General features: G+C 41.7%; 1 protein-coding gene across 3 annotated transcripts in view; it reads right to left on the bottom strand.

Annotated features, from left to right (window-relative positions):
• Positions 1-16,722: 16,722 nt before the first annotated feature.
• cadm2a (cell adhesion molecule 2a) overlaps positions 16,723-19,958 on the bottom strand; it is a 415,145-nt gene continuing 411,909 nt past the window's right edge. For all 3 annotated transcript variants that reach the window (XM_083777571.1, XM_083777570.1, XM_083777572.1), the window contains 2 exons: positions 19,107-19,229; positions 16,723-16,876 (listed from right to left, as the gene is read on the bottom strand). In XM_083777571.1, the coding sequence (XP_083633697.1) occupies positions 16,758-16,876; positions 19,107-19,229 (242 nt within the window). In that variant the 3' untranslated portion in view covers positions 16,723-16,757. The remainder of the gene's footprint in view (positions 16,877-19,106; positions 19,230-19,958) is intronic.

Consider the following 19,958-nt stretch of genomic DNA (forward strand, 5'->3'; position numbering starts at 1 on the left):
GCCCATATCGTACGGCATACTATAGCACGCCGTTTTTCATCATTTTTGAGGATTTGAAAATAATGAAAAAATGATCTCTATTACCTGCTGCATTGCTGACATATTCAAGAAAGACACATGTGCATCAAACAGCTGTGTTAGATGGAAGATGCCAAATAATAACAAGGCTCGTTGGTCTAGGAGTATGATTCTCGCTTTGGGTGCGAGAGGTCCCATGTTCAAATCCCGGATGAGCCCTACTGTTGACACTGCACTTCACCATCCCTCGCCTTAGTTCATGTGTTGGAAAGAAATATGTTGTAGCCTGGAAGAAGACAAAATAGAAACTCAGCAACGACTAGCAGACATTGTCAATATTATGCACCATAAAGCTGCAGTTCTCTATGAATTTTAAATGGAAGCCATCAACATGACACTACAAAGTGACACCCAACGTTTGTACCTGTTGCACAAACAATAAAGCTCCGTAGTCGGCAGGACTCGAACCTGCGCGGGGAGACCCCAATGGATTTCTAGTCCATCGCCTTAACCGCTCGGCCACGACTACCGCTGTTACCTGTAAGCACACCTGTTCAGCAATTTTGGGTGAACACAAAGAGGAACTTGAACCCACAACCCAAGCCAAATTGCAATCTTCTGAAAGTTGATTGATGGGTTAAATTGACCCTCCTATCTCCATTACCTGCATCATCTCTGACATCTTCAAGAAAGCCACAAGTGCATCAGACAGCTTTGTGAGAGTAAATATTACAATGAAAACAGGGCTCGTTGGTCTAGGGGTATGATTCTCGCTTAGGGTGTGAGAGGTCCCGGGTTCAAATCCCGGACGGGCCCCTCCAGGTCCCCATCCTTCCAAAGCGTATAAATAACTCATAAACTACAAAACATAAAAATAAAAAAAAGTTCCAGCATGTGTCTCCACAGTAAGCTGAATAATAAAAAGTGTGAATCGAGTTTCTAGGTGAAAGTGACTTTTGACGTGCCTATAGAGCTGCCATTGAGCCCAATGTTAAATGTCTCAAATTTGAAAGCACTATATTTCTAAAACTATGAAACATTTCAAAGATTCCTTTTCAGTCAAACATGTCCACCGTAAGATGAACCTAAGTAGGCTAGAATGGGGTTGCTAGGTGTAAGTATGTAGGACTAGTAGCATGCCAAAGTTTGTGCTATTGCCATAGAGAATGCATTGGGCGTTTAAGTTTAATAACTCATAAACTACAAAACATAAAAATAAAAAAAAGTTCCAGCATGTGTCTCCACAGTAAGCTGAATAATAAAAAGTGTGAATCGAGTTTCTAGGTGAAAGTGACTTTTGACGTGCCTATAGAGCTGCCATTGAGCCCAATGTTAAATGTCTCAAATTTGAAAGCACTATATTTCTAAAACTATGAAACATTTCAAAGATTCCTTTTCAGGCAAACATGTCCACCGTAAGATGAACCTAAGTAGGCTAGAATGGGGTTGCTAGGTGTAAGTATGTAGGACTAGTAGCATGCCAAAGTTTGTGCTATTGCCATAGAGAATGCATTGTGTTGCGGAGGATGAGAGGAATGCTCTCATCCTCCGCAACACCCATTCTCATACACCGCTATACACCGCGAGGATATCGGCTATAGCCCATATCGTATGGCAAAAAAACGATGGGTTATAGCCCATAGTTTTTTGAATTTTTGAATTTTTTTTTTAATCCTCGTTTTTCATCATCTTGGACCATGGGCTATAGCCCATATCGTACGGCATACTATAGCACGCCGTTTTTCATCATTCTTGAGGATTTGAAAAAAATGAAAAAATGAAGAAAAAAACGATGGGTTATAGCCCATCGTTTTTTGAATTTTTGAAAAAAAAAATTATCCTCGTTTTTCATGATTTTGGACCATGGGCTATAGCCCATATCGTACGGCATACTATAGCACGCCGTTTTTCATCATTTTTGAGGATTTGAAAAAAAATTAAAAATGAAAAAAAACGATGGGTTATAGCCCATCGTTTTTTGAATAAAAAAAAAAAAAATCCTCGTTTTTCAACATTTTGGACCATGGGCTATAGCCCATATCGTACGGCATACTATAGCACGCCGTTTTTCATCATTTTTGAGGATTTGAAAAAAATGAAAAAAAAAAAAAAAACGATGGGTTATAGCCCATCGTTTTTTGAATTTTGAATTTTCTTTTCAATCCTCGTTTTTCATCATTTTGGACAATGGGCTATAGCCCATATCGTACGGCATACTATAGCACGCCGTTTTTCATCATTTTTGAGGATTTGAAAAAAATGAAAAAATGAAAAAAACGATGGGTTATAGCCCATCGTTTTTTGAAATTTTTTTTTATCCTCGTTTTTCATCATTTTGGACCATGGGCTATAGCCCATATCGTACGGCATACTATAGCACGACATTTTTCATCATTTTTGAGGATTTGAAAAAAATGAAAAAAATGAAAAAAACGATGGGTTATAGCCCATCGTTTTTTGAATTTTTGATTTTTTTTTTAAATCCTCGTTTTTCATCATTTTGGACCATATCGTACGGCATACTATAGCACGCCGTTTTTCATCATTTTTGCCATTGAGCCCCATTGTAAATTTGAAAGCACTATATTTCTAAAACTATGAAACATTTCAAATATTCCTTTTCAGGCAAACATGTCCACCGTAAGATGAACCTAAGTAGGCTAGAATGGGGTTGCGAGGTGTAAGTATGTAGGACTAGTAGCATGCCAAAGTTTGCGCTATTGCCATAGAGAATGCATTGGGCGTTTAAGTTAAATAACTCATAAACTACAAAACATAAAAATAAAAAAAAGTTCCAGCATGTGTCTCCACAGTAAGCTGAATAATAAAAAGTGTGAATCGAGTTTCTAGGTGAAAGTGACTTTTGACGTGCCTATAGAGCTGCCATTGAGCCCCATGTTAAATGTCTCAAATTTGAAAGCACTATGTTTCTAAAACTATGAAACATTTCAAAGATTCCTTTTCAGGCAAACATGTCCATCATAAGATGAACCTAAGTAGGCTAGAATGGGGTTGCTAGGTGTAAGTATGTAGGACTAGTAGCATGCCAAAGTTTGTGCTATTGCCATAGAGAATGCATTGGGCGTTTAAGTTAAATAACTCATAAACTACAAAATATATATATAAAAAAAAAAAGTTCCAGCATGTGTCTCCACAGTAAGCTGAATAATAAAAAGTGTGAATGGAGTTTCTAGGTGAAAGTGACATTTGACGTGCCTATAGAGCTGCCATTGAGCCCCATGTTAAATGTCTCAAATTTGAATGCACTATATTTCTAAAACTATGACACCTTTTAAAGATTCTCCCGATCATGTGGCAGCGTTCTAACACACTGAGCCACAGGTTCCAGACAATTCGCACTGCTTTTTTGTTTGTTTTGTTTTTCTGAAATTGGTTTGAAAGTAAATTCTAGAGTGGGGCTTGAACTCACCGGGGTCGATTTAGGACTTCTATTTTACTTACTTCTATATTACTAATCTAATTACAGTATTATGATCTGGGTTGTTAAGAAGCGCTTTTGACACCCCGCGGAGTGCGCAAAACGGCCTTGAATTAGTCATGGGTGTGTTTAAGGCGTGTTTGAGACGTACCCAATCAACATGTCCGTACTATTCTCTTTACCAGTCAGCTGATGTCACATACGGAATGCGCACTTTGGGGATCGTGGTATGACATTTCTTCAGGCTGGCACCATAGAAGACATGACATGCCTTTGTCACATTTGGGTTAATTATTCCTATTGCACTGCATGCTGTCACCTTTATGCCTCAAAAGAACAGACCCATCTTTCAGATCGGAATGGAATTGCGAGTAGATAGCAGCATATTGGCAAATTGGCAATTAATTAATTAATTCGATAACGATAGAACCATGTACCATACAGCGAATGAAAGCAAGATTCCTAAGGAATATGGAGATTTTTACATTTAATAAAACGGTTGAGAAATGAGAGAACCATGAGTGTTTATAGGCTAATATCAACGTTTTTTTATGAAAGACCAAACGGGCTGTGAACTTGAAGAGCTCAATCACCATCCCGACACGGAAGAAATATAGCCTAGTGCATGCATGTATATGCACTGTTGCACTTGCACACAGTAGCCTACACACGCTCTTTATTTGTTTCTATTGAAAAACACCAGTAAAATAACGTTTATTTTATTTTATTTCATTCAAGTCACGACGAAGGAATGAGTTGAATGCGTGCTGCGTAATGCTGTGGCCCCGATGGTATGGTCTTCGCTGAGTTCGCTCGTAGCATTTTATTGAAGGAGACTTGAATCGGGTGTGATACAGCATATGAAAGCACATTTCCCACGGATTATGGAGATGTTTTTATTTATTTTTAAGGTTGAGAAATGAAAGAATTATGGCCGTTTCTAATCTCAACATTTTTTTTAAAAAGACGCAAAACTGCCATGTCTCATAGAAACAAGTAAATAGGTCTATAAAAATAAGCGCATATAACAGGGGTCTGTAACCTATTTTAAATGAAGTGCCATGTTTTTATTTTCTAAATAGTGAGTCTGCCATATCCAGATTAATTTGAATGACACCACATTAAAATAAAAAAACATATTTTGATTGTCCACAAATATAAAGTTCTTCCTTCTTTTTAAATATGTTCTTGCACATTGTTATAATGATCATTATATATCCCCCTGCAGTCAGAGTTCATAGTTTTAATGAATGAATGTGATGCATTGTGAGCTGGTATAGATCTGCTATTTTCAAAAGTAATCTTTTTATTTAATTTTTGGATTAGCTGTCCTTAGTTGGGCAAATGCATTCATCTGGGGATCATTGACATCGGAATGTGCTGTGTGAGGATCACTGGTTTAAACAACATTAGGAGAAAAGCCCAAATAACCACTTTAGAAACAAGAAAAACAACTACACAGAAAGCAACTTTACAGAAAAATAAGCCGCTTATAATAAACAGACATGGCAACACTCTACCAGCTTCCCAGAGCCGCTCAAGTGTCAAATCAAACAGTGCTTTTTGCGTTTATGAGGTGGTCAGACCCACGTCTAATCGTTATGCGCTGAGTGTCTTTAGGTCAAGGGGCTTAATAGCAAATTGCGCAAAGCGAAAATAATTAACATATGGACACTCCCACAATGCTAAAATATTCAGGACCGCGGTAAGCCATAATGTGTGTGCGTTCAACACGGGTCAGTGCGTTCAACACGGGCCGATATGCCTTTCATAATACGAATGTGCGCAGAGCGAGGCCAATTTATGTATTTACATTGGTAAAACGCACCTTCAAAATCTACCCACAAATCTCCCGATCATATGGCCAATGTTCTAACACATCTGTGGTACTTGATGTCAGTGTGGAAAGTAAAGTGTCACAGTAAATAGTTGAGTGGGGTTTGAACATACAATCTCCAGACAACCTACAATCTCATTTCAACTGCCGAAACGCGGGATTGAACCAGGGACCTTTAGTTATTCAGTCTAACACTCTTACTCTTACTTGTTACTTCTTAAACAAATAAACTCATACAGTGTTTCCCCCAGCTCCGTGAATGGTCAGATAATGAAGCCAGCTTAGAGTCGGTCAGGGGCTGGGTAGAGCTATTTCGGCTTCCGTGTCAGATCCAGAATATATCTTTACATTGACTGTTACTTCTTAAACAAATAAACTCATACACTTCTCTGGGGGTCCCCGGACCGGCGGACCCCACTTTGGGAACAGCAGCTCTACAAGACTATTCTTTTACTGCTTTCTTTATTTTTAAATCTTTATATATAATTGTTTTTGCAAAGTTTAAGTGTGCCTTAAAATACAAAACACAAATGTATACAAAACACAGATGTGAAACACGGATACAAAACACAAATCTGAATTTAAAAATCTGTGATCGCGACAGTGAGACTTTTGAGACTGTTCTGGCTCCATACTGTTCTGGCTCCATACTGTTCCGGCTCCATACTTCAATGCCACAGAAGATGGTCCTTGTGAAACCTCTACAGTCACAATCCTTGATGTGGGTGCATGGAGAGAGACGGGTGAAGAGAGGGACTAATACTATTCTGGGACTGGAAATATGCATTAGAGTATGACTGGAGGAGGGTGGGCAGTAGGCGGGTGTTCGTGGGTGTAGCCAAAGAGATTTCGGGTTGAGTGAGTTGTGGCGTTGATGTGGGAAGGCAGTGTATTTGCATATGCAAGCGTCTCAGAGATGGCAGTGACTCACACAGCTGGCAGACTGACAGCACCTTGCAGGTGAGCATTAACAGAGTGACACATAGCTCGAGGCATTTCGTGTGTGTGTGTGTGTGTGTGTGTGTGTGTGTGTGTGTGTGTGTGTGTGTGTGTGTGTGTGTGTGTGTGTGTGTGTGTGTGTGTGTGTGTGTGTGTGTGTGTGTGCGCGTGTGCGTGCGTGCGTTTCGAGGCATTGTTCATCATTCATCTATTGTGCTGCAGCTTTCATGAAAATAAATCACTCCCTTGTCCTTCAGCCACATATTTTTGACTTCAGCGCAACCTCTTTCTCTCCTCTCCTGTATTTTTCTCTTAAATAAATACCAAATGCAGCAAATAGTGCATTTATATAGCACCCTTCTCCAAAGCAATCAGCTCAGTGGCCTTGTGGTTAGAGTGTCAGCCTTGAGACTGGGAGGTCGGGGTTCTATCCCCGGCTGGGTCATACCAAAGAAGTTTAAGGTCTTTGGTATGTCAAGCAGGGAGACACTGGGTCCCATTGTTTAGACTGGGGGTGTACCTGTACATCAAGCTGCCACGCTACAGAAACAGTAGATAGGCTCCTGCCTCATGGCTTGGCAAGGCTACTTACTTCTCCAAAGCATTTTACAATAGTGTTTCTCAGTGGCATCAGTCCGGCACTCTACCCCTTAACCCGTGGCATGTGGAATGTGGAATGTGTTTTACATTCTAGGGCTACCACTGTGCCAACATTTCTCAGACTGAACACAGAGAAACCAAATGTAACTGTTGGCTCAATCTCATTGTATTTAAGATATTCAATAGAAAGTCATTAAAAGAGATACAGATTTAGCTGCTACCAATGGTGAAATTCCCCATTCAAAGTGCTGCAGTAGCCACTAGCCAGCTCGATCTGCTGTGAGACTCCGTCTGATCATTGATTTTATTTGATTGTGTGCAGTCGTGCTCGTTTGAGCTGCTTGAGCATAGAGAGCCTTTATGTCTTTTGGGATAATGATGTTGAAGGTTATGTTATTTCGTCAGCTGACACCCAAGCCATGCAGCATTTATCTCCAACACAGACGCACTGCCCAGGCTAACTCGGCTAACAACACACTATAATACTAGAGACAGATGCACAGATACGGAACATACAGAACATAATATAACTGCAACTGTGCAACATAACTGCAATTTATTTACTGAGGAGAGGCTGGAGAGAACACACTTTTGCCTGATCACTCTCATGGTGTTTATTTTCTAGCTCTCTCTCTCTCTCTCTCTCTCTCTCTCTCTCTCTCTCGTTCCAAAATGATATGTCCAGATGTCTTCTCATCAAGTCAGTTGTAAACATTGAGAACAGTTTTGATGTGTGTGGAGACTTTATTTATTTTGTATTTATTTTTTGAGGGCCACTAGCCCCTCCCAGGCCCACAGCTTTAGCTGTCTGTGTGTAAACACAAACATTGAAGCCGAAAGTGCGTCACGGTGCGTGCGTGCGTGCTTATGCGTCTGTATTAGGGTGAAGTTACTGTGGTCACTTCAGTTCAGCACAGCTGAGGTGTGTCTGTCAACGAGGAGCCACATCTCTGCCTAATTTCTGCCTCATTGCATGGCGGTGAAACACTGAAACCTGTAACCTGTAGATTCTATCTGGTAACATCATTCTACAGTGTAGAATGATTGTGCATTTACACGAGTAAAGCCCGCGCATCTTTGGTTTAACACGGAGTGCTCGTTAGCACTTCTGCATTTTAGTAGAGCAAAGGTATAGAGCGTTCTTCCGGGTGCTGCAAAAAGCCACTGAGCAACTTCCGTTGAAATGAATAGCTGGCGGCGGCTGGGGGCGGGGCAGTCGCTCCCCGTCCGTTCTCTATCCTTTATAACTCTATGCTGTGGACACAGTGATAATAATGGTGAGTTCCTTCCTTCATACAGTATGGTGTCATGAAGGGTGTAGGCCTATACCATGAACACTAATCAGTAATCACATTCAGCACTGAGTTCCTGCCTGCAAGTTTGTCGTGTTGGTCTTGTTTCTCCGTGAATGTCGTGTGTCCGCTGCGACAGTTTGTAACTCACAGACTTGGCCACCTGAACTGGCTCAAAACAAAATTCTGTGCCGCGCAACATTTGTGTGCGTGGAATTCTCTCAAATGTAATAATAGATAACTATAATTATACAGCGTTATGAGCAGCTCATATGCCATATACTGTACACTACAGTATGTTTATATAAACACCCCCAAAAGGTTCGCCAAAATGGCAAATGGTTGGTATGGTAAATGGTAAATGGTGCATTTATATAGCGCCTTTATCCAAGGCGCTTTACATAGATTGTGCATTACATTCACCCATTCATACACCGATTGCGGCGGAAGCCATGCAAGGTACCAACCAGCACATCGGGAGCAATTTGGGGTTCAGAGTCTTGCCCAAGGACACTTCCACATGTAGACAGGAGGAGCCGGGATTCGAACCGCCGACCCATGGATCATTGGACGACCTGCTCTACCTCCTGAGCCACAGTCGCCACAGTATTCAACCCTTGTTGCTTAGTGGATTGGATGATTGCACTCTCCCACAGTAATAAGGAAAAAACAACATATATTGGCCATTTCTACACTTTATTCAGGAAGATCCAAAAGCAGCCGCAACATTTGGCACCTCCTCCTGCATGCTGCTCACCAACCTATACATTCTGCTGTGGGACGGCATCCCATTCCTCAACCAGGTTTTGTTGCACGTCCTCCAACGTGGTTCTGTTGGTCACTCTAGCACGTACAGCACGCCCAAGTGTTGTGGCTGCGTGTGGATCTTCCACACGCTACCTACCGAGTGTAAAATTAACCCATTCTGACCTGAGATCAGATTCATACGAGGTTTCCGCCGGACACACACTGGTCTGATGAACCCATTCTGACCTGAGATCAGATTCATACGAGGTTTCCGCCAGACACACACTGGTCCTGATGAACCCATTCTGACCTGAGATCAGATTCTAAAAATGTCAGTCGTTCTTCGATTTTTCAAAAAATAGCAGACCTACAAGCTCGTATCGCGCCACTCGGTGGCGCGATATGAGCTTGTAGATCTGCTATTTTTAAATAGCTAAAGCATAACATGATGCTGACACCAAAATGGGTGCCCGGTCAGAATGGGTTAATCAAGTGTAAAAATAGCCAATATGTGTTGTTTTTTTCCAAATTTCTGTGGGAGAGTGCAATCATTCAATCCACTAGCAACTCAAAGGAAGGGTGAAAACGAACCATTTGCCATTTTGGCAAATGTTTTGGAGGCGCTACCCACGTGTTTAGCTGTGTTGCTCATTTCACGAACGCCCGATCCTTACAATCTATACCTCGTTGTAAAGAGGACTAATCAACGATCAAAATGATATACGATACAATACCAATTGGTATTATTAAAGTGGAGAAATAATGGACCAAAGTTAAGATTCCAAACTTTTGTTGCTGAGTTTATTACATTATGACCAGAATATTGTCATTGCATATTCACTCCGGAGGTCCATGGACTTCTATTATGGACCCCCAGAGTGTGGCCACGGACCAGGCCTCTTCACAGAGCATGACCATGGATTGCTACTTACAGTACCATATTATATTATACCACTACACTGTATATTATCTCAACATTCTTATACTATACCACTATATATTATCTAACATAATTTTTATACCATATTGAATTATTACATTATCTTATACTTGATTATTATATTGCTACTACTTGTACTTGCCTGCACTCTCCGTCTCTCCCTCTCTTTCTCTCCCCCAACACGGTCGAGGGAGATGGCCGCCCACCCTAGAGTCGGGATGTGCTGGACGTTTCTTCCAGCTAAGGGGGAGTTTTTCGTTACCACTGTTGCAAAATTGCTTGGTCAAGGTTTGGATCTCTGTCGGTTCTTTGCTCTACATGTAAAAAGTGTCTTGAGACAACAAGAACATTATTGAAATGCAGACGTAATTTAGTCATTTGGAAACATCCGTGCCCCAAATAATACAGGTCATCATCATTATTCAGAAGGCGCATTATTCCGACGGCATTGGTCCGACTCGCCCCATTACTAAGGGCCGATTCATACTCCTATTTTAGAGCCGAATAAAAGTCGGTTCGGCTCGGTAGAGTCTACAATGTGACGTCATTTTTAGGTTCGGGGGGACGGATACCGTCCTAAAGTCGGCTCTTCGGTGCTACTGAAAATGTCTGACGAGCCGAAATCATTTCGGCACTACAGCGCCGAAACAGCGGTAAAATAGGAGTATGAATCGGCCCTAACCCTGTCCTTAACCCTTCCACGCATGCGGAGTCATGTTGTCATACTAATCAGAATTATGAGCGGATCCCCAATAATACATCCTCTTTCACAGTCATTTAGGCATTTTTCTCTTGCTATATAAGTGGACTGAATCTGCTCAGAATTTTAATACATGTCACAGAGATCATGATGTGAATTGTAGCAAAACGACGACTATAATCATAGCTAAACAGTTGTAAGGAGACTAATGACAGCACGATGACAAGTACTAAATATTAAATAATCACTGAATACCTTTATTAACATTGTGATCATTTTAAACTCAACAAATACACGGCGTCAGCATACAGGGGGGGGGGGGGACTAGGCCGAGTCAGAAGTGCTCACAAGTCCCATCCCAAGAAAGAAAACCAAAATCTAACAAAAAACTCTACATGAAATATATTCCTGAGATGCAAAACTATAAAGAAAGAATGAAAGAAAGGAAAAACAAAACAACACCACACGCCATCGTAGTGCTGTTGACATTGAGCCGATTTCCGTGTCAGTATTAAGGAACTAAGAGGAGCGGACTGAAGCTATAGACTTTACAGCAGAGGGACATGAAGGGCTTAGCGGAGGACAGATACAGGAACAGCCCCTGTCATGCTAGCGTCGTTGCGGTGGCACACAATGCAAGTTTGGAAAATACAATATCATACAATGAGTTCAAATAAAACACAGGTCAATGCAGTCCAAGCTAAGTGGCATTCTTAGATGGGTATTTATTGAAAACAAGCAACTACAGTACTTGGAAGAAAAGAATCCTATAATCAATAGACTGAGTGTTGTGCCACTCTTGAATTGGTATTGATACTGTGTGGATTGGATATTATATTACATGAGTCAGTACTAGATGCTCGTTACATGAACAGAAGGAATCGGGGGGTGGGGGGGGGGGGGGGTTGTCGGAGGTTTTAAAGCTTAGTTTCAACTGACAATGAAAATAAACGTAATGGTACTAATACTAACTGTGACTGAAACATCCCAGGATGAACGTGACAGAGCTACAGTTGATTGTATCATAGATATGTGCCAGGCCGTTACAAAAAGGAAAAAAAATAAAGTTGAGTCAAGTTTGGTCTACTTATTATAAAAAGCCATATTGCAACACATTAGCTCATGTATCACCATGTCAAAACAGATATTTACACGTGGTTCAGCAAAAAACGCACTCCATTCTTTGTCAACATTTATGTACTTATAGAAATATCCTTCAAATTAGATTAGAATGCATTGTTCATAAAAATGGCACCTTGGTTCCATTCCAAACTCAAACCAGAGACTTGTACATTCCCATCACCGCAAACAAACCTGTCTAGTGATCATCTGTCCCATATTATATATATAAAAAAAACCTGCTCCTCTCTGACACAAACTTCAGCAAATCCATGTAACCTTGATCTTCCCTTCAAATTGAATATGCTGCTTATATTATGCATCAGGAGTCTTGATTCGTAATGTCATTGAATGACTATACAATAACAAATGGGGGGGGGATAATGAATAATCCTGGACATTACTTTGCATGATAATATCTGTAAGTGGTTCTCGTTACTATGGTTTACTTTCGAATTCTGTAAATGATGAGGAATAGAAATAGCTGCAGCACACACCTTTTGCATGTAATTAACACTGTGGGAATTTGATATTGAGCCAATGCAATTTGCAACAGAAAGTTCTAAAATAAACTGGGACTTCACGCTCTATGTAACGTATCACCTTGAGAAAGCATGCCATGACATCCATATGCTTCTTCACCTTGTGGACAAAGACTATTGTTATTTGTAATTAATTGGCCCCTCTTGCTAAGTTCGGGCCCTTCCACTTGCTTCTGGATGTGATTTTATTTTCCATTCTTTAAACAATCTGTAGGTATACAGATTGTTTAAAGAATGGAAAATAAAATATAATATGAACATAATGTGATTACACTGGCCAATCCCAAGGACATAATGACAACAGAAATGCATGTACTGCAGCTCATTAGGTTACACATCAACTGAAAACGTAGAATATATGCATTGAACCCGCACAGTAACCTTTTTTCTTTTTACAGAGTGCTACTAACAACAGTAGTAGTAGCTGAAACCTTAAATGCTTAGAGTTTATCCTTGATGGATTTTGTAATGACAGACAGTTCAGGACAGAAAGTAGCTGCTGACCTCCCTGTGTACCTTCTCCTCGGCCGGTGCAGAGGAAGGACCATTTGTCTTGTCCACAAGTCAGATCGAGGGAAAGCCAAAGAACATCGTGTCAACTTAACAGTACAGCTACAACAATTAGCGCAGACCTACATATAGCCTGACATACTTAGTCCTACGATGGTGTTCCACGCTGAAAACGGCAGATCTACGAGTTTGTACAATCTTGTGGATTGTTTATTTTTGACACAGGACACCGTCGTAGGAAGGAGTATAAATTAGGCACAATTCAACATCAGGTCACCATGCATGCCGCAAACACTACACCACAAATGGTGTACAGCAAAATAACACCCGAGTGTTCATTTAACCCTGAGTGTAAAACTGGACCCGAATCAGAGTTAAATCAATGCACACGATTTTACTGCCTCCAAAGTTATGCTGTGGTCACAATGGCAGAAACAAAGCTACAGGCTACCATTTGTTTTCAATGGAAGCCAGCGAAGATACAAAGTGTCACCCAACGTTTGTAGGTTAAAAAAAATAATCTACAAAGCAACAATCCAAGCTTCAACTGCTGCTACAAAGCTACAGAACAACCAAGTATCGTTTAATCAATTTCCACTCACCTTCTCTCTCAACAAAATTCCTGCTAGTAATGGGGGGAAATTATTTCCATCTACCCTAGGCTTTATTTTACTTAAAGCTGCAAACAAGCATGTTGATCAACACTTCAGCAGCAACTGGGCTTTGTGTATGTTTTGTATAGTTGCCAGTATGAGCGCAGCATTAAGGGGCAAAAACAACCTTCATAATGGTTCTTTGTGTATGTTTTGTAGTTGCCAGTGTGAGCGCAGCATTAAGGGGCAAACACAACCTTCATAATGGTTCTCCGTCAAAGAAATGTCCTTTTGAATAAATTAAAGGTGGAACAAAGCCAAAGGAACCCAACAGAACATGCCGGTGTAAATTATTACTAAAGTGTAGTCCTCACACATTATATACATGCCTTGTGCTAAAAACTAAAATCGCCCCAATTTTACTTTTTTTTCTTTTTTAAGGAAAAATAAAAATAAATCCCCCCCCCCCCACCCCCACCCAAGTAGATAAATTGGCTAATATACAAATTTGAAAGAATAAGGGAATGCAAAAGTCTAACATTTTTCACTATTTACCACATTTTTTGCAGACACAATATACATCTGGGAGCTTAGAAGTGTATGAACAACAACAACAACAGTGACAAAATTAAATACAAATAAAAACCAAGTTGGTCGTATAAAAAGCACACAAAACCTTTCTCTTTTTTGGGACTAAAACAAAGAAACTTTTCATTATCATACATTTTGTTCAGCTGAACTGTTCTAAAAGGCAATGAAGATGTCGTCAAAGGAACGCGGTTTGTGTTACTGTTGTGCTTTTCTTTTTTGCTTTCACCATTTAAGCCTGACTTATACATGGTTGCGAACCGGAAATAGCAGATCTACAAGACCACAACGCATCACAAGGTGACAAATTGTGAGATTGTAGAGTAGATCTTGCTACTTTCTATAAGTGTTAATCAGCCTTTTCTTTCAAGATGCAGGCCCCTTGCTGAGCTGACAAGCACTCTCACAATCTCTCATTGTTATTCATTATTTAATATATTCATTACTATTCAAACTATTCCTTTATTAACTTTTTTTTGCCCAAAGACATCATGAAATGGTTTTTAATGGTTTGGCTCAGTTGGAAAATGAAACGCACTGTAAAATCCTGAGTGCTCATTGAACTCTGCCGCTGTAGCAATGGGCCCTTACAGGTCTGTGTGTACGCCGACGAGATAAATGGACACTCCCTATACTCGTTAGTGAAAGTGTTCTCAGACAACAGCCCTTGTGGAGGCGATAACACAAAACAAACATCGTCGCTGCTGGGCAGAAACCTTGTATCTCCAAAACAGAAAAAAAGAGCCTGTGTTCCAATGCATCCAATGTAGTTATTATTTTGTCATAAGCTCTACTTTTCATTGGTCAAATATTTATAAACAAATCACACCCGTGTGAAGTCATCGTACATCATCATACATCATCTCATTCCGGCCAATCAGAATTTGTGTCCTCACCTTCGTCTTCAATGTTTGTGTTTACGCAATGTTTGTGTTTACGCAAACACTCAAAATGGTCCATTCATTGTCAATGGCATTTAATGTTATGTTTGTGTAGGACAAAATTTGGGTTACACACCAAAAGCTGGTCATTCTGTAGGAGGGCCCTCACAAACACAGATCTGCAAGCTCACAAGGTGTCGCATCGCGGCCCATTTTTACTAATTTTGCGTGACACTGTAGTATGATGAAGTAGAGAGTTAGTTACCAAAAGAAAGAAAAAACGCGAAAGGTTGAAAGTTGGAGATATAAGGATTCTGCCGGCGACAGCGACGATATGGTGCAATGAAACATGACTGCAGACGGTGCAGTGAAACAGATTTCACCATGAAGCTTACTGACATCATTTTGTGGAATGCATCTTGAAATGCTTTACAATAGCAAAATGTCCTCAAATAGAACTTCACTGCATATCGGAGGAGACGAGGAAAACAATTATGGTCTGATTTATTTTTCTTTTAGTAGTTTGGAGTATTACAGCACTGAAATGTAATTTTAAAGATTTCATGGGGTCTTTAAGGCTCATTCAAACAAATGTTTTCAATGGCATGGCATCGACTTGAAATTGAAATAAAAAAAGGCAATACTAACAACAATAGGATTTATACAACACATGAGAGACGTGATTGGCCCTGTTTCTATGGTACATGTGAGATAGCAAACAGAAGTAAGCAGTTAAGTGTGAAAGTGTGGGTCTCAGCCTGAACAGTGCAGGAATATACAGACAAAAATATATAGATACAGCAGATTTAGCAAAAATGTAATATTTTTTTTCTTTTTTTCCTAATATATATTCGATTGTGTTTCATTTGATGGAGTTCTTCATTTTGTACGTCATTTTTGGTGTTTTATTTTTATCGCAGCGTCTCTGCTCTAAACAATACGGCACTACCATTTATCCCCTAGAGACCTATGGTGAGGGAAAGAAATAAAATAAAAACATTATACACATATCTGACAATCCTTGCTACAGTGTTACACAAAACCTTCATCTTATCTTACAAGGGTCGACTTCTTCATTTACAATGTCTATTGGGGTGATGCGGGTGGGAGCGAGGGGTGTGTGTGTGTTGAATCAGCTAAAAGGACCATAATGAGACAGCAATATATAAGGCGTTAAAAGCACGGATCTTGAGACAAACAAAAGTTAAAAAATATAATAATTGAAAACTAGACGGAAAGATGAAATGTGAAATCGGAAGCTGTGAGACGCAGTGGTTGAATGGCGGCTAAGACAACCATCTACAAAGCATTTACATTGCTACAGACAGACGTTACATGAAGGCATTGACAGAATTTCAATGGGCGTCTGTATATTTAGGCACCGTGTTAATGTTAGAAGATATGTGTTTACAAAAAAGGGAAGGGACGGTATTTATGACTGGGTGTGTGTTGGGGGGGGGGGGGGGGGGGGCAAATGGGAGAGAACCAATACGGGGTCTCACTGTCACATATTAAGCAGTTAGGATGCATTTACAGATGTCTGGTGTTCTCTTCAACTTAAGGTCAACGAACCAAATACCCCTCCATAAAAAAAAACAAAAAAACACGAGAGTTGAGAACTCCTTGTCAAGAAGATGACAAGGTGAAATGAAAGAAAACGCTCTGAACAAAATGGCACAATGCCACAACAAAAGAAAGAAAGAAAGAAAGAAGTTTCTCTGTCAATAGACCGCCCGGGGTTTCCTCGTCCTCGACAGAGCAAGGGCAGTGGTCGGGGGCAGAGAAAAGGAGGGACCGAGGGAAAGAGGGGGGAGGAATGGTCGGAGAGACATAAAGGAGGATATATCTATAGAAAGATGAGGAGAAAGGGAGTGTACTGTGTGTGTGTGTGTGTGTGTGTGTGTGTGTGTGTGTGTGTGTGTGTGTGTGTGTGCGTGTGCCTGCGTGTGCGTGCGCGTATGGGGGGGGGGGGGTGGGGGTGGGTGCGGTAGCGTCAGGGCTCCCTCTGCAGTCTAAATGAAGTACTCTTTCTTCTCCTCTGCGTGGGCGTGGTTGCCTTCGGCGTTGATGATGGCCGTGTCGGCGTCGGGCGCGTCGTCCGCTCCCTTGGCCTCGTTCGTCAGGTACGTTCCTGGAGGAGAGAGAGGAGACGGACAGACACGACAGGCATGAAAAGTATACTTTTCTTTTTAACATAACATTTTAACATAAAGGCATGGTGTCTCCTGCACTCATACGTTGCCCGAGGTGAGCAGCAAACGCATGAAGAGAACAAAACAAAGGAGAGTGACTGAGAGGCCTGTGTAGTGCAGCAGTGCTACATCGCTCATGCAGGACTCAAACCTGTGCCAAGCCTCATGCTGTGACAACACTGCAATGACTGTGTCACGTTCCGGGTCTGTAACCTGCTCCTTCCCTTTTCTACCACCTAGTCCCTCCTTGATTGGGTACAGCTGCACTGTAGCGTCGAGAAACGCCTAGAGCAGGAGTCTCTTCCGGTTTGGGAGTTCCGGCCTGATGACTACAAACTAGACGGTAACATGACAGTAAGACGCCTGGAGGCGAGAAGCGCCCTCGCCCTTTAGGTCGTGTGCACTGGCCATATAGGCTTCTCTCGGGTTTGCTGTTCCGTTTTTGTTTTCCTCCGTGAATGTTCATTCCTAAGAAAAGACCGTGAAGCCTTGGTTTCCTGCCTGTATGTACTGCATAAAATGCAGAACCATCTGGGTCTGAAGTAAACACACATCCTGACAGACTGAGCCAGTGTGTGTCCCTGCTCCATCACCACCAGAGACACATGCTGTATTGTCGCTGTCGGGCAGAAACCTCATCATATCTCTTGTGCTTTTTGTAAGCCCGACAAAGTTTTTTCTTGTTTCCGGTTAAAAACTTTCATCAACTCAAAGTTTTGATGCAGTTAAATAAGTGCTCTCACTACTTTATTGAGACATGAGCTTAATTGCAATGCACAGTACTACCTGGTCTATTGGAACAAAATTGGGCCTCTTTCTTACTTTCTTCACACGTCTTTCTTCACCAATTATACTAAATAAGGGTTTGTTCCATTTAATGTGGCACAGTGGTTCTGAAACCTTTTGAGGGGCGCTACCCCACGCTGGGCAAGACCTACGCTAGGCGCTATCTTTTCTGTTTTGGGCGGAAGTTGTGGGATTTTGGTGGAAGTATAACGCTCAAGGAAATGACGTTGATGCTTTACAAATCAGTTTACTGTACATTCTCAGTGAATGAATGAACTTGTGATTGGTTGGAAAAAAATATCGTATCTGGGGGAAATACTTCTGACGGATGTTCCATCTCTGCCTTAGGCCTCACTCACACCTATACATCTAGCATACAACAATGTTGCATGGTAGATGTAAACAAAGGGTAAGTGTCATGGCCGCCCCAATGCATTTCCAATGGAAGTCGCATGGTTTGACACAACATTTTTGTTGTACGGCTTTCGGCTGTGTTTCGACTGCCCCCCTCCCCCTCATACAACAAAAATGTTGTGTCAAACCATATGATTTGACACAGTGTGACTCCCATTGGAAATGAATTGCGAGCTTGCAACAGTTAACAAGTCTCATGCATCAGCTATACAACAATATGTTGTGCAGGTGTGAGTGAAGCCTTAGGTTGTGATCAGGCTTTTCTCTTCGCAGCTGAGTGAGGCCTCACTCACACCTTCACATCTAGCATACAACATTGTTGGATGCCAGATGTAAACAAAGGGTAAGTGTCATGGCCGCCCCAATGCATTTCCAATGGAAGTCACATGGTTTGACACAACATTTTTGTTGCACGGCTTTCGGGTGCGTTTCGACTGCCCCCTCCCCCTCATACAACACAAATGTTGTTATATGTTATGGTGCATTAAACGGAATTTCGTTGTATGTCTCATACAGTGACAATAAAGATCGTATCTTATCTTATCTTATCTATTTCCTTTATTTGCTGTGGATTGCATTCCCACCTGCACCGCATTCAAATGCGATTGGAAGCGAAGCGAAACCCCTGTCTTTTGGCGGAGTAGAATGCGGTTCTTTGATGCGCATTAGGATTCGAATGAGAATCACACCTGCCAAACGAAGCGCACTTTCCGACAATCGTTTTGTTTTAATTGCAGCAAAGCTTTCTGGTGTGAAGGCGACCTAAAAGACTAAGGTTCTTCAGAAGACAAAATTTGACTAAGACTAAATGGTGTTATTCAAAAGACTTAATCAAAATATTCTGAAAAAAATAACACTGTGTGGGGGAGGTGAAAATGTACAGTAGGCCTCATGCAGTATAGGCTCAGAGTGGAGGTGTGAGGTATTATAATGCATATGTATGTATACATATATGTATGGTATATATACCTTTATGCCGGGCCAGGTATCTCCCAAGAACTATGATTAAACACAAGGTGACGAAGACCACCACGGCCACCACTCCACCAATCAGGGCATGGTCCGTACCGTGCTGACCCAGAGCGTTGGGGTCTGGAGGGGGGAGAGAGAGAGAGGAGGGGAGAGAGAGAGAGGAGGGGAGAGAGAGAGAGGAGGGGAGAGAGAGAGAGGAGGGGAGAGAGAGTGGGACAAACATAGGGTGGCATATAGAGAGAGGGAAGAAAGAGGAGGAGAGATACATTAGAATATATATAAATTATTTCCTGCTCTAATAATCATTGTGAGCTGAGCTGCTGTCATTCCTGCCTCCCCCCCCCCCCCCCCCCTCTCTCTCTCTCTCTCTCTCTCTCCATCATGCATTCTGCTCACACAGAATAATGAAATGGAAGAGAGAGAGCGAGAGGGGGAGAGCGAGAGAGGCTGACACCACACTGTCTGACACACACGCACACGCACACGCACGCGCACACGCACGCGCACACGCACACACACACACACACACACACACACACACACACACGTCAAAAGGAAGGCGAAGGAGAATGAAAGCAGCACCCCGAAAAGAGGACATGAATAATTCAGGACCACCCCATGCATTGAGGGGGGGTTCGGGGGTTTGGGGGGGGGGGGGATATGTGCAACATGCAAACCACGGCAATAGCAGAAGAGAAGTAAATAAATCATCACATGGAGAGAAATAAAAAGGGGTGAGATCAATCTTTGTCCCGTTTCTCATGGCGCGGGACGGGGAGCTGCTGTTGGAAAGGTGAAGTGGGTGTTGTGGCGCCCCCCGGTGGTCGGCACGCCACGCCACGCGCGGGC

The sequence above is a fragment of the Protomyctophum parallelum genome (genome assembly GCF_964188405.1).
Source record: "Protomyctophum parallelum genome assembly, chromosome: 1".
In the NCBI taxonomy this organism is placed as follows: Eukaryota; Metazoa; Chordata; class Actinopteri; order Myctophiformes; family Myctophidae; genus Protomyctophum; species Protomyctophum parallelum.